This window comes from Theropithecus gelada, chromosome 5 (assembly GCF_003255815.1).
Source record: "Theropithecus gelada isolate Dixy chromosome 5, Tgel_1.0, whole genome shotgun sequence".
Lineage (NCBI taxonomy): Eukaryota > Metazoa > Chordata > Mammalia > Primates > Cercopithecidae > Theropithecus > Theropithecus gelada.
In genome coordinates, this window is record NC_037672.1 from 150,432,428 (window position 1) to 150,447,687 (window position 15,260).

The window sequence follows — 15,260 nt, forward strand, 5'->3', positions numbered from 1 at the left end:
TTTTTTTGAGACGGAGTCTCGCTCTGTCGCCCAGGCTGGAGTGCAGTGGCCGGATCTCAGCTCACTGCAAGCTCTGCCTCCCGGGTTTTTATGCCATTCTCCTGCCTCAGCCTCCCGAGTAGCTGGGACTACAGGCGCCCGCCACCTCGCCCGGCTAGTTTTTTGTATTTTTAGTAGAGACGGGGTTTCACCATGTTAGCCAGGATGGTCTCGATCTCCTGACCTTGTGATCCGCCCGTCTCGGCCTCCCAAAGTGCTGGGATTACAGGCTTGAGCCACCGCGCCCGGCCTTATAACTTGGATTTTAAAATTCTCTATGGGCTTTGGTTTCTTCTGTAAAATGAGGTAGTTGGGCTATTAAATGATTTCTAAAAAATTTCCAGCTCTAATATTCTGTGACAATATCTAGGACTGACAAGGGGAATAATGGAAATATAGCACAAATGACACAGGAGTCTTCTTTCAAGAACAAGGTTACTCCAAAACATGGATGCTGCTTAATGGGCCATAACTTTCCTGTTGTCCATGAGTCAGCATGAAAAATAACTCCAGAGGAGGCTAAGTAGGTCAGATTTATCTAAGAAGACAGCTGTGTAATCCCGTATCCCTCTCCAACCCCATGGCACTGCAGATACATGCTTCTGGCTCTGTGAACAACAGTCAAATAGCATTACCCATTTTGTAAAGTCCACAAGACCACAACTTGAAAAATTAAGCTGGCCTTACAAAGTTTCAGAAAAAGCTACAGCAGTATTTACATATAGTCCATCTCAATGTTACTCTATCTTTTAAGTCATTTCCATTGATGCTGTGATACTCGTTAGTGTGGGAAAGACTTTACTAGTAAAAGAGTAAAGTAATTTAAATGTTAGCAAAAAACTTTTGTATCACGACTTTAAATCTGTTTAATAAAACCAGTTAGGCTGTCAATGTTTGCTTGCTTTCCTTTACATGTATTACAGTCATACGAGGACTTAAAATTACATTCTGGAAATAAATAGGCCCATGAGAATACTTCCATTTAGAAATAAACTTTGAAGGTGCAGTTACTGCTTAAGTGGGCTGTGCAAATATTCCTGTCACTGGAGTTCCCTTTAACTCCGTGGGGGACCTTCAGAATCCAAGGGGCAAATATAAACTTGGAGAAGTGAAGAGAAAAAAAGAGCACATTGAGATGGCACTGGAGATCCTTGCTAAATAAAGGAAGATGTTGTCAAGGAATACAGAAAAAACTATGGAACAGAGACTACTGGAGGTATTCAAGTTGGAAAATGCAAAGTGTCCCCCTCTTTTTTTTTTCACATCAACAACTTATATTTATGCTAATCTACTTACATGTTAAGTCTGGCCAAGCAATTAGACTATTTAGCCTTGTTTGGAGTTAAATGCAGACAGTGTGAGACTGTGTTCACAGTACTGTATTATGTCTTTAGGAGAGAGGATCTAGACTTCATTTTGTCCTTCTCAGGATTGTGTCTGCTATGCAAGCACTGGCTTTCTATAGTCTGGCCTGTAAAGCACCAGAAGCAATTAAATAGAGGATCAATGTAAACAGGTGTGTCCCATCACTTCCCCTTTTCATACTATATTGTTCATATTCTCTGAATTTCATACAAGCTACAGTGAAAGCAGTAAGTTAACTTTAAAAAATCATAAGATTGCCCATACTTCTAGGTTATGCAAATTGATTTCTGAATAAGCCCTTGTTTGTGACTTCGTTGGTAAAGGCAGGATGTTAACTTAAAGAGATGCCAGATTTTGGACTTGTTAGTTATAGACATCGAAACCTGGAACTAGGAAATACATTTCCACGTATTACTTCCATTATCCTACTAATGATAGAAACAGGCAACTGGCCACATCCTCGACCCCAACCTTATTTCAGGAGAGGCTGGCTGAATTTTGCAATATAATTTCAAAAGGGAGTATTTGCAGGGTCTTCGAAGCTATAAATCCCCTAGGAAGTCTTCCCCACCTGTCAGGACCTGGACAGTGTCCACAGAGGGTGCCGGGCGCACTACCGCCACGCGGCGCTGAGGTCAGCCTCTCGGGTTTTGGGAGAGCTCTTTTTATTCTAAATTACAGACTTTGCAGCCACCGGATATCCTCGCTGCATAACTGGCAGTGGCCATGTGGCTGCACTCGCGTTTCCTGACAACCACTGCATTATTTCCACTAATATCCTGTGTCCAAGGCCTCTCGCTTGGCGACTCCTCGTTCCCACCTCCACCGCCACCTCTTCCCTCGGGGGTGATCTCTCGACCGTGGTCCGAGCGCCTCAACAAAGCGGCAACCACCCAAAAGTTCATGAAAATGCACTTGGCAAAAGTGGGCCGCTAGTCCCCGCAGACAGTTCTAAGCGACACCGTCCGAGCCGAGGAAAGCGCCCGGGCCCAGCAGAGTGCGCGCTGCGGGGCGGGCCCGCGGCCATGTGCTCCGCGCCGGGGCGGGGCGCCCGCGGCCGCCGCGTTCGCATTGTCCACTTTCCCCCGCACCCCGCCGCGTTCCGTCCCTCCCTATCTGCGGCGCACACGCGCTCAGACCAAGCGGCGCGCCCGGGACTGGAGCTGCAGCAGCTGCGGCGGCGGCGGGGGCGGCACGGGGCGGGGCGGGGCGGCACGGGGGCGGGCCCGGGGCGAGGCAGCTGGGGCGCCAGCGAGCTAGTGGCGAGTGCGGCGAGCACCGGAGAGGAGCGCGAGCACCAGCATGGCGGGGCTCCGACGCCCGCAGCCCGGCTGCTACTGCCGCACCGCCGCGACCGTGAACCTCTTGCTGGGCGTCTTCCAGGTCCTGCTGCCCTGCTGTCGTCCGGGAGGGGCTCAGGGACAAGGTCAGCCTTGCGCCGCTGGGCTCGCTCTGCCTCTCCACCCCGCCCCCGCTCTTTCTTTTAGGGAACTGCTGAAATCTATAAGAGGGCGAAGGGAGGAAAGGGAAAGGGGCAGGAGAAGGAAGGAAAGCTGTTGCAATTCTCCGCTGATAACATTTTCTGACCACAGCGTCCCCTCCCGCGCCCCTCTGCCCCGTACAGCTGGAGAGCGGGGCAGTCGCGGGGCTTGGGGACCGCTAGCCGCTCGCGCCCTGGAGCCTTTGTGCGCGGGCCCCTGCGCCCGGGGCGCAGCCCCCGCTTTGTGTGGCGCGCGCGGGTGCCCCGCCGCGGCCCGGCTTCCTGCAGCTTTGTTTCCCCGAGCCTGGCCGCCCAGGGTCCATACTCCAGATGCTCGGGCTGCGGAGCCCGGAGTGTCCCGTGGGGTGTCTTCAATCCCACTTCGTCCCCCTCCAGCACGAGCACCCCGAGCCTGCACGCTGTCGCCTTCGCGTCCGAGGGGCCACCGGCTCACACCCCGCCCATTGTGTTTTTATCCTTGGCTCGCCCCTCAGATGGCCTCTGTTCCTGGGAGGAAAAAGAGACGTGTTTTGGTGAGGCGGGTGGCACGGAGGGACGGTAGGGGAAACAGGAAGCGTTTCTTCAGCGTGCATTAAAAACATGCTGAATTTTTTGGTGTTCCTGCAGCGATTGAGCCCTTGCCGAACGTGGTGGAGCTGTGGCAGGCAGAAGAAGGGGAACTCCTGCTGCCCACTCAGGTGAGGACGACCAGGTGACAGGGCGGCTGTGGGTGTGCAAGGGAGGAGAGGCGGGGAGGCCGCCGGTCCTCCCCAACCCCTGTCCAAGAGGCACAGGCGCTCGGGCCACTTTGCAAGGCAAATAAACGTTAGGGGCCGAGCCTGAACACCTGGCAACGGTGGCCTTCCCAGCTCCTCCCACGCCATGTGACAGGGCGTGAGTCAGGCTGGCCCCAAGTTCAGAAGGTGGGAACCCAGGCCACCTCAGCAGGGACGCGGCCAGCGGTCTGCTCGGCCTTGGGTGTCCTGGGTGCACACTGTTCCCTAAGTGAGCTGGTGCTGTGTGGATGGCAAGTGGCTAAGAGGTTGAGGACAACAGGAGTATTGATTTCATAAATGTTAGAGTGGTATTTGCCATTAGCGTTAAGTAGTTTTGGGATGAAGATGTGACTTTAAAGGATTGTCATCTTGGATTTTCTCCAAGTGCCCTTAATTCCTGTTAAAATACACCCACTTAAGAACTTGAATTTCAGGTTTTTTTCTCTGTATGATGATATGATGATTGCATGTAGAAAAATAATTACATTTTATTGGGAATCTGTAGCATCATAGAGGGTTTATTGCTGCAACAGATACAGTACTGCAAAGCTTTTGTCTTTTAACTTTTACAAGAAATTCGCATTGACTGTGAAGTGTGCACATTGAAATATAATATTGTTGACTGCCTTTCACCAGTAACAGTAGTGATCCAAAATGCATTGTTTGGGTGGGAGTGGCTTGAATTATAAGGGAATATTCAGCTTGTGTGCAGTACTTTTTAAGATGTTCATTACTTCCCACGTTGGTGGCAGCACTTAATTCTGTGTTGCGTCTTGTGGCTGTTTAGGGAAACAGGATGTCTAGCTATAACTTTACTGGAGAGGCTGTCCAGTTTTACATTTCAGTTTTCTCGAGACCTCCTATGTGAAACATTCAGAGTGCTGGTTTTGAGATATTTGGAATATTCATTTTGATTAGGGCTAATGAATAACAGCTTCAAGGCTGAGAGGTGATTTTAGAGGAGAATTTTCCTGGATCCTCCTTGAAGACCAGCAGCCTGAATGAGACAGGTCTTTTGAGAAAAGGCCCCATCAGGATGAGGAACAGATAGGTTCTCCTTCTCCTAAAAATTTATTCTCAAATGGACTTTTTCCCCCGATTTTAAATAATATACATATGTGTTTTGTTTGGAAGATACAGAAAGATAAAAATAACAGTAGAAATCCATCGTATTCCTACTGCGAGAACCACATTTAACTGGATGTATTTATTTAAAAACTAATTATGTTTGTGTATATCAGAGTTGTTCAACAGTGGCACTGGTAACATTTTGGGCTAGAGAGTTCTTTGTTGTGGGGGCTGTCCTGTGCACTGTGAGATGCTGAACAGTTAGCATCCCTTGCTTCTGCCCACTAGACGCCAGTGGCACTCACTGCTGCTTCCCCCTCTCCCCCACCCCGTCCTGATTTTGACAACTAAAAATGTTTCCAGACATTGCTAGATGTCCCTGGGGAGCAAAATTGCCCTGGTTGAGAAGCACTGGTGTATATCTATGTATACGTATTCGCGTTTTTGCTCAATTGTAGTTTCTACCTCTTACTTGCTAGTGTTGGAAGCCAACCCAGACTAAAAGGAAAGTAAATTATAGATGATTGAGTCTAGTATTATAGACTCTCATTTGTTAGAGTGTTAGTTGAAGATTTAGTAGGTGTGCTCAGAGATGGAAATGTCAAGGCTTATGATATGATTATTTATAGGCTCAAAAGTTATTTTATACAATTCTTTCTTTCTTTTTTTTTTTTTTGAGACTGAGACTCCCTCTGTTGCCTAGGCTGGAGTGCAGTGGCGTGATCTCGGCTCACTGCAAGCTCTGCCTCCCTGGTTCATGCCATTCTCCTGCCTCAGCCTCCTGAGTAGCTGGGACTACGGGCGCCCACCACCACGCCTGGCTAATTTTTTTATTTTTAGTAGAGACGGGGTTTCACCGTGTTAGCCAGGATGGTCTTGATCTCCTGACCTTGTGATCTGCCTGCCTCGACCTCCCAAAGTCCTGGGATTACAGGCGTGAGCCACCATGCCTGGCCTATTTTATACAGTTCTTAATTTCTGGTTTGTTTATATGTATAATACAATTTGTTTTGATAATAGATGTCAGAATTCAGAAACTGGGTTATTCACTATAGAGGGATTTATAGCTAAGCTGTTTTAATCAAAGCTATAATGAAAGTGAAACTGGTATTCAAAATAATTTTCTAAATACTTCATCCCTGTCTCTATGTATACCTTTTAGAAGCTATCTTGCCCTGCTTATACCTGGGCCAAGGGTGAGGGAGATACACACACACACACACACACACACACACACGTGTGTGTGTATATATATGTATCTCATAAGCTGCAGAGAGTTTTGAAGAAAGTTATTTTAAATGAATTATTTTCAAAGTATTTTGAATTTTTTCAGCAAAAATTCCCTCATATGTGTCAAACGGAGTCTGTTGAAAAGAATATTTATAGGTGTTATTTAAATTTGAGGGTTTTCTGCTTAATTAACCAGTACATTGGGTTTCTTTCATGCAGGAAGACTGAAAGATGGCTTCAGAGGCTAAGATTTGTGAGTAGTAGATGCAATAGGAACTTTAGAGGATGTGGCATTAAATAAAATACTGGCCATCCGGTAGCTCACGCCTGTAATCCCAGCATTTTGGAAGGCTGAGAGGGGTGGATCACCTGAGGTCAGGAGTTTGAGACCAGCCTGACCAACATGGAGAAACCCCGTCTCTACTAAAAATGCAAAATTAGCTGGGCATGGTGGTGCATGCCTGTAATCCCAGCTACTCAGGAGGCTGAGGCAGGAGAATCCCTTGAACCTGGGAGGCGGAGGTTACAGTGAGCCATGAATCGTGCCATTGCACTCCAGCCTGGACAACAAGAGCGAAACTCCGTCTCAAAAAACAAACAAACAAACAAAGAAAACATACTAACATATTTGCCAACACTGTTCGTATAGTTATTTATTTTGGACATGTCTCCTATTGATTAGGTCATTTGTTTTTTGTTTTTTTTTTTTTTAAATGACGGGTCTCTAAGTGATCAAGAACTTACTAACTTAATTAGTAAAACCAAATACGACAATTGCATTGTTGTAAACTGTCAACCTCTGGCTGGGTCTCCCGGGTTTGAATCTCAGCCCTATCCCTTTTTAGCTCCATAAATTCACCTGTTTATCCTGTTTTCTTATCTGCAAAGTCTGGGGAATGATGGTGCTGGTTTCAGAAGACTTTGAGAAGATTAAGTGCCTGGAACTTAGTGAGCACCTACTGTAGGTTACCTGTTATTTTTGTGGTCCCTGAGCTGACTGGTAGATTTGGTCACTGGAGGGCGTGAACAGCTTTCTTGTTTTGAAAGGTCTGAATAGTATTGATAACTCAGCCCTATTGTGTGCTCTGTGATTGTAAAGTTGTATTAATCTTATCTTTTTGTTATATTCTCTCATGTCATAAAATCATTTGGTGTAGGAACATTTACACACTGTATATCCATGGTGATCATGAGAGGAAGGAGGAAAAATATATGTGATTTTATTCTTACATTTACAGAAATTTTCCTCTGCTCTGACTATACTTCAGCACACTGAATGAGAAGTGGTGATGGTGTGGAAACCAAACAGGTGTTTCATTAGCTTATTTTCAAGAAGTAATTGGGTGTATGCAGGATACGGCTTCGTGTACCTTTTTACTTTGCCTTCAAAGTCAGAAACTGCGATTCCTTGTGATCTACGCATGGGTGATGTCCACCTGACCTGCTGTGCCCTGCAGGGCCTTCTGTGTCAGTCCTCTGGGATGCCCACTCCAGCCCGACCCTTGGCCAAGCATGTCCAACACATATCTGTTGAATTAATGAATGCAGCAGCCCCATTGTTCATTCAGGGCCTGTCCTTCCGGACTCCTGCCCTGCAGTGGCGTTGTCATCGTTTCTCCCTCTTTGAGTTTCCTGTAGTGTCTTTGTCTTTTTGTTTGTTTGTTTTCTTTTTTCTTTTGAGACCGAGTGTTGCTCTTGTCGCCCAGGCTGGAGGGCAATGGCACGATCTCAGCTCACTGCAACCTCCGCCTCCTGGGTTCTAGTGAGTCTCCTGTCTGAGCCTCCTGAGTAGCTGGGATTACAGGCATGCGCCACCACGCCCGGCTAATTTTTGTATTTTTAGTAGAGACTGGGTTTCACCATGTTGGTCAGGCTGATCTTGAACTCCTGACCTTGTAATCTACCTGCCTCAGCCTCCCAGAGGGCTGAGATTACATGTGTGAGTCACCGCGCCCTGCCCTTGTCTTTGTTTTTCTCCTTTATCTTGTGCGTGCCTTGTTGCCTTAACTGAGTTCTCCTTTGAGGGTCTGGCCTGCTAAGGGTTGGCGCCCTGCTGCGGCCACAGTGTCCTGCATACAGTAGACATTTAGTACTGCCCATGAAGTCATCCTGGTGGAGGAGAGGCAGTTGTCAGTGTCTTGCCTAGTTCCCCTATTTATGAGGTTGGCTAAGTCTGCTGGTAACAGGTGAAATGCCTTAAATGTTGATTTCCTAGTATTGTTTGACAATCACATTTTAAAAAATCAGCTCTAGCTGCAAGAAGAGCAGTCTAGAATCTGTTCTTTCAATCCACTGAGACTTCTTTGAGAAGAGAAGCCTCGCTCCTGGTGCCCCATGGTTAGCAGGTTTGGGAACCAGGGACAGGTGCTGAGTAGGAGCAGCCGTTACCTAATACAGAATCATGTTGGTGCAGGGCAGTGCTGGGCAGGCTCGGTGCTCCACTGCCCTTATTTGTTCATTTAGCAAAGATGGACCTTTGGGGCGGGCCTATTAGGTCCCCAGAGATACACTGATGAATAAGAAAGAATCTGCTTTTAAAATTGTCAAGTTGATTTTCCTGCATCTTAAGTCAGAGGGTGTAGATAACGGAAATTGGTAGAAAGTGAAACAGGAAATGATACACTGAGATTCTGAGTTTTTGTTATCACAGGTACTGTGTTCTGTAACAGCATCTTGCTCCAGTGACTCATTGACCAGTATTTGGTAATCTTTTTGTCATAGAGATTTATTTTTGGTTTAATCAACTTCTATCAACATGAAAAAATAACAACATGGGTTGGGCACTGCTGGCATCGTTTAAATTCTTTATGAGTATTAACTCATGAACACGCTAAAGACTATGAAGTTTACAGATGAGGAAATTGAGGCACAGAGCAGCGAAATTACTTGGCTCAAGGTAATAAGAAAGTGACAGTGCTGGGATGTTAAACCAGTGAGTGTTTAACTACAGAGCCCAAGGTTTTAGCCATTACGTATGTTGTGTGAGTTTCAGTACCGTTTGACCAGAAAAACACTATTATGGTGATAAAGTTTCTGTGTCTGAGGGAAAGCATGTCACATTCTATTTTGATTCAGAAAAAGTTGCTAAGTGAAGTTCCCATAATAGTCATATCCACATGCAGTTAAGAAACAGCTGGCTCATACTCAGCTCTGCAGATGTTTATTGAGCACGTACTGCAGGCCAAGCAGTGCGTGTCAGGGATGTTATTACAGTAGACAAAAAAGAAAAAACACCTGCCCTTGTGATGCTTGCAGTCTAAATGGAAGCATAGAGATAGACAGTAAACAAGACAGAGAATAAAAAGTAATTTAGTCAGTTCGAAGATCATACATGTTATGTGGTGGCAATGTGGGGTGGTGATGTGAGTTGCAGTTTTAAGAGGTCAAAGTGTACCACTCTGAAAGGGCAGTATTTGAACCAATCTTTGAAAGTGGTGAGAGAGAACAGGCAGTGCAAAGGCCCTGAGGCACTTCCCAAGAGGCAGTGGGGGAATTACATGCTTTTGACCCTGCCCTTTGTGGTTGGCAAGATCAGACTGGTAATACCCTGGGACCACAGTCAAGTGCTGAAATATAGGAACTGAGAGAAGAGGCACCCCGCTTTGGAGAGGTCAGCTAAGGCTTAGGGACAAGGGAGGCCTTAGAGATCCGCAGCAGCAAGTGTGTGCCTGGGGCCTAGCCCAGAGCCTCGCCTGGTAGACAGTGAAGTTCATCGTTTTTGCTCAGACATTTTCAGTTGGAGCCCAGGGTGCCTGCTGCAGTGTGGTTGTAGGGGTAGGGCTGGGTGTGTCAGACAGTGCTGCATGCTGGTGAAGAGCTTGGTGTGCATCTGACCAGCTGGAGGGAGCCATCGTAGGTTCTTGAGCAGGGACTGACGCAATGACATGGAGTGCTGGGTCCTTACTGTGTGATAAGGGTGATAAAGAGTGAGTGATAGGAGGAGACTGGTCTGTGCTGCACAGAGTGCGATGGTGCACAGGATGGTTGCAGGCAGCAGTCTGCAGGCAGAGGAGAAAGCTGCGTTTGTCTTTCTAATGCAGCCAGGCTACCGATGGTGTGGGCTGTTGTGTTGGAAGAAATGACAGGTAGGAACTGGGTTTCCTGTGAGTGGGTAGGTCTTTCTGGTAGGAGGTGAAAGGAGGAGAGCAGTGCAAGATGACTATAAGATTTGCCCAGGGGTGGCCGGGTACAGTGGCTCACGCCTGTAATCCCAGCACTTCAGGAGGCCGAGGCGAATGGATCACAAGGTCAGGAGTTCGAGACCAGCCTGGCCAACATAGTGAAACCCTGTCTCTACTAAAAATACAAAAATTAGCCAGGTGTGGTGGCATGTGCCTATAGTCCCAGCTACTCCGGAGGCTGAGGCAGGAGAATTGCTTGAACCCGGGAGGCGGAGGTTGCAGTGAGCTGAGACTGCGCCATTGTATTCCAGCCTGGGCGACAGAGAGAGACTCTGTCTCAAAAAAAAAAAAAAGAAAAGAAAAGAAAGAAGCAACGGTTAACACATGTTCTTTTTCAACAGGGTGATTCTGAAGAGGGTCTGGAGGAGCCTTCTCAAGAACAGAGGTAAGGAAAAAATGGGGCTGGAAACCTGCATGCTGAGTGTCCCTGCCTACTTTGGGTGCTCTCTGAAGTCTCAGTATATGTCTGTGTTTATGTGTTTGGTGTTAACCTGTAATACACCTTTCTCTTTGGCATTTGTCTTGCCTATACCCTCTAATATATTAATACGACTTTGTTTTAAAATAAGGTTGTTTAGAAAGCTGTTAGAAATGGCCCCTCCTTCGCCACTCACCAATTTCACTTTTTCCATGATGTACTTGTGCCCTCCCTCTTGCTTATAAACATCTATTGAGTGCCAGGCACCATGCTGGGTGGTGAACATGAAACACAAACAAGACCTCTGTTTCGTGTAGTGGGCAAGTAGGTCTTTACTGTAGGTAAAATGATTATGCTTATGACAAGAGCTATCAATAATTAGTTTCCTGTGGTAGAGAATAATGAGGTGGATGGGGTGGTCAGGTGAGGCTCCTTTTAGGAGGTGACATTCCAGCTGAAGTCTGGAGGAAACAGGAGCAGCCACACAGCAGTGGGAACAGTACTTTGGTCAGAGGGAATGAAGGTGCAAAGGCCCTGAGGCTGACAGCCCTGCCAGCGATCCAGGAACTTGGAGAAGTCCAGTGTGGTTTGTAGGATGGTGAGATAAGGTGTGTAGGCCTTTAGAAGTCACAGTAAGGAATTTGGGTTTTATTTTTAAGTGTGGTATGAATTGTTAAAGAATTTTAAGCAGGGGACTAGCAAATCAAAAAACATGAATTACTTTTTTTTTTTTTTTTTTTTTGAGACAGTCTCACTCTGTCCCTCAGGCTGGAATACAGTGGTATGATCTCGGTTCACTGCAACCTCTGCCTCCTGGGTTTAAGCGATTCTCCTGCCTCAGCCTCCCAAGTAGCTGGGATTACAGGCACATGCCACCATGCCTGGCTAATTTTTGTATTTTTAGTAGAGGCGGGGTTTCTCCATGCTGGCCAGGCTGGTCTCAAACTCCTGACCTCAAGTGATCTGCCCGCCTTGGCCTCCCATAGTGCTGGGATTACAGGCATGAGCTACTGCACTGGGCCCTGTGAATTCCGTTTTTTAAGAGAATACCACGGGGCAGTCTTGGTCACTTGTCAAATTGGGTCCCTTGGAGCTACATGAAGACACTCTAAGTGGTGTATAAGTAGGAGGATAACTTGCAAGGAATAGGCTTCCAGATCCCCAGGGTCTATGTATCTCCTAAAGCTGATCTGTCTGAGTTGTAAGTTACCATTTTCCCCCTCTGCTTTCACAATCTCATTTCTCCACTTTACAAAAGAAAGCTGTATCTTTCTCCCAGCCCCAATCCTGCTGTTGGCTTCATTTTGGGCAAAGAGACAATTTGAAATATTGGTGTTTGTTAGGAAAAAGTGATCCACTCTGATTAGATGACAAATTCTTTAGTAACTTTGGTGGTTTTCAGATTGTTGCTTTTAGTAAAACTGAAGGAGGACCCAGTGAATTTGACAACTGATAGATCATTCAGGTTACTTTTAATGATGGCTTACTATGTGATTTTTAGATGAAACACTGAGGTAGTTTAGAGAATGTGGGGACAGTGCTGTAATGAAGGTATTTCCATACTCGTCTGTTTATGTCAACAAGCTTTTTCAGTACTTACATTAAAAAAAAAAAAAGATTAAAAAAAGGATTAAGTTTATAAAAAACCTGTCTCATTCTAGTAGTAAGTAATGTTCACATGAAGCAGCTGGGGGGAAAACAGCTCTGTTCATCTCGTTAAAGGATGCATTTTCAATAAGATTTTACTTTCTATGTTTAATTACCTATCAAAATTTGTAGAACTTGTTGGTTTGATCAATTGTATGCATTCGGCCCTCTGTATCTGTGACTTCTGCATTCATGGATTCAACAAACTGGATCGAAAATACTCAGAAAAAAAAAAAACGTATCTGTACTGAATATGTACAGACTTTTTCTTGTCATTATTCCTTAATACGGTATAAAAACTATTTACATAGTATTCACATTGTATTAGGTATACCTGGCCCTGTGAATTCCATTTTTAAGAGAATAGGTATTACTAGTAATCTAGAGATGACTTAAAGTATACAGGAGGATGTGCATAGATTATATGCAAATACTGTATACCATTTTATATCAGGGACTTGAGCATCTTCAGAATTTGACGTTCTTGAGATGTCCTGGAACCAATCCCTCAGGGATCCGACTATACTAATACAAATTGTATTGATAACTTTTTTTTTTTTTTTGAAACAGAGTCTCACTCTGTCACCTAGGCTGGAATGCAGTGGTGTGATCTCGGCTCACTTCAACCTCCCCCTCCTGGGTTCAAGTGATTCTCCTGCCTCAGCTTCCTGAGTAGCTGGGATTGCAGATGCATACCATCACGCCTGGCTAATTTTTGTATTTTTAGTAGAGATGAGGTTTCACCACGTTGGCCAGGCTGGTCTTGAACTCCTAAGTTCAGGTTATACACTGGCGTCAGCTTCTTAGGGTGCTGGCATTACAGGCGTGAGCCACCACGCCTGGCCTGTATTGATGACTTAATTCAGGGGAAAAAAAATTAATATTTAGGCTTTATGGTCATAGGAAAAATTTTTTAAAAACCTGAAATTTCAATTTGTATTTATAGTCTTGTAGCAGAAGGCTTTGAACATAAATTCGTATTCAGTTAAAATTCCTTGGGTGACGTGGAATGGAAATGATTTCATGGAGGAAAAGGAACAATATAAAATATCCAGCCATGAAGTTTATTTTTGTATTTAAAAAAAAGCATAATGGTAGATATCATTTCAGTGGTATTTAGATTCCATTGAATATATTTTAAAAAGGGATTGTGAGTTTTATTAAAAATACCAGTATGTACAGTGTGGCAGAGATTACATTTTTACAGCTGGTAAACGCTCACAATTGTAAATGCGACACAACTTAAACATCCTTTTTGGGCGTATGGGAGCAAGAAAAGTTGAGGAATGTTGATATCAGGGTAGGGGGTTGGTAGTGGATGGAGGAAATGGAACATTTTGAATATATTCTTGAGGTGGGACAGATCCTTTACTTGTTGAATTTGTTGTGGAGTGTGAGGGAAAGAGAAATCACGGAGAGAAAGCATCTAGATTTTGGCTTAAATGTCTGGAGAGATGGTGATGACTGTGCCGGGAAAGGATTTAGTGGGGAAGGAATCAGAAACTGTGTTCGGCTGCCTCCTAGGAATCTCAGACTTGATATGACACGTCTACAGGGAGATGGCGGGTAGAGAGTTGGTATCTCTCTGGAGCTTGGAGGCCAGGGCTGCAGACCCAGGTGTGGGTGTGTGCAGCCCATAGACAGCTGTGTTGCAAGTGCCTTTGTATTTGCTTTCTTTTGTAGATGCAGTTCTCTCCATTCTTATTATTTAGAACTAGTTTCTTTTTGCTAGTTTTTTCAAAAATCAAACTTTAGGGTATTCGTAGATTTCATCCTTATTGGTCTTTTCACACAGCATCAGATTATCAGAATGAAAGATGTGGGAATGAGGGAGAATAGGGTCCTTTTTGACGATGACATATAAAAAAATAAATTTTACATCATGCCTGTGTACTTGCAAGCATATATATGGATGTATGAATATATACATGTGTATAATCGATGTACTTATTTATTTATAAAAATGAATTAAAGTTTCAGAAAATAATACTCTTGTTGCCTGCAATGTATTCTATTTTCTATTGCATTTTGTTTTATCACCTACTGGCTTTATTTATTTTTTGGTAACAGCTTGATTGAGATGTTGTTCACATAGCATATAATTCACCCATTTAAAGTGCACAGTGGGTTTTCAGCATATTCAGAGTTGTATAACCATTACTACAATCAATTTTAGAAGAACATTTTGTCTTCTCAAAAGAAGTGCCTTACCCTTTAGCCATCAGCCTCCAATCTCCTGTCCCTGCCTGGATTCATTTTAAAACTCAATACATCATAGTTCACAGTCTGATCAACCTTGATTTAGATGTTTTATCTTCCTGATATTAAATATTCCAGTATTTTCTCTTTTACTTCTACTTTTAAAAAACTTGACTTGCAAGCCTCTTTGTTTCTTTTGGCTTTTCTTGGGTTGAGGTCTGTTCCTCATGTGTAAAGAAATGATCATGATGTGGGTGGGATGCTGCTTTTAAAAACCTTTGTGTCCATTTTTTGAAAATGCAGATTCTGGAGCTGTCTCCAAGAAGTAGCTCTGTAAGTGTAATGTTCTGTGATTGGTAAATTAGTCAGCTACGTACTTACTATTCATTTACCTTCTACCTTCTTAATTTTGTAACTTCCCCAAAACCCATCTAATTTCTTGCTACTTTGAAAAGAAAACTTTTGCTTCAGAGTAGATTTAAGTTTATAGAAAAATTACAAAGATAGTACAGACCTGTCCTGTATACACCCCTCACCCATTTAACCCTGATGTTAATATCTTATATTACTGTGGTACGTTTGTCACTGAGAAACCAACATTAGTATCTTACTATGAGCTAAACTTCATACTTTATTCACATTTTACTAGTTTTTCCCTAATGTCCTTTTTGGAGGCAAGTCATTAAGTGAAGTTGAGCTTCACCGACACAAATTATGTGAAATTCTGTATGGGAGATTTGCCAGTTCTCATTTATTTATATCTTGTGAGCTCATGGATATTTATACTTTGGGTTATAATCCAATATTAGATTTGCCCTGCTGTTTTAATGTCATTTATCCTTAATCTTATTTATGAA

At 44.4% G+C, this 15,260-nt stretch overlaps 1 protein-coding gene across 2 annotated transcripts in view; it reads left to right on the plus strand.

Moving 5' to 3' along the window:
- Nucleotides 1-2,619: 2,619 nt before the first annotated feature.
- TMEM131L (transmembrane 131 like) overlaps nt 2,620-15,260 on the plus strand; it is a 171,508-nt gene continuing 158,867 nt past the window's right edge. For both annotated transcript variants that reach the window (XM_025386288.1, XM_025386289.1), the window contains exons 1-3: nt 2,620-2,830; nt 3,512-3,582; nt 10,481-10,524. In XM_025386288.1, coding sequence (XP_025242073.1) covers nt 2,707-2,830; nt 3,512-3,582; nt 10,481-10,524 — 239 coding nt within the window. In that variant the 5' untranslated portion in view covers nt 2,620-2,706. The remainder of the gene's footprint in view (nt 2,831-3,511; nt 3,583-10,480; nt 10,525-15,260) is intronic.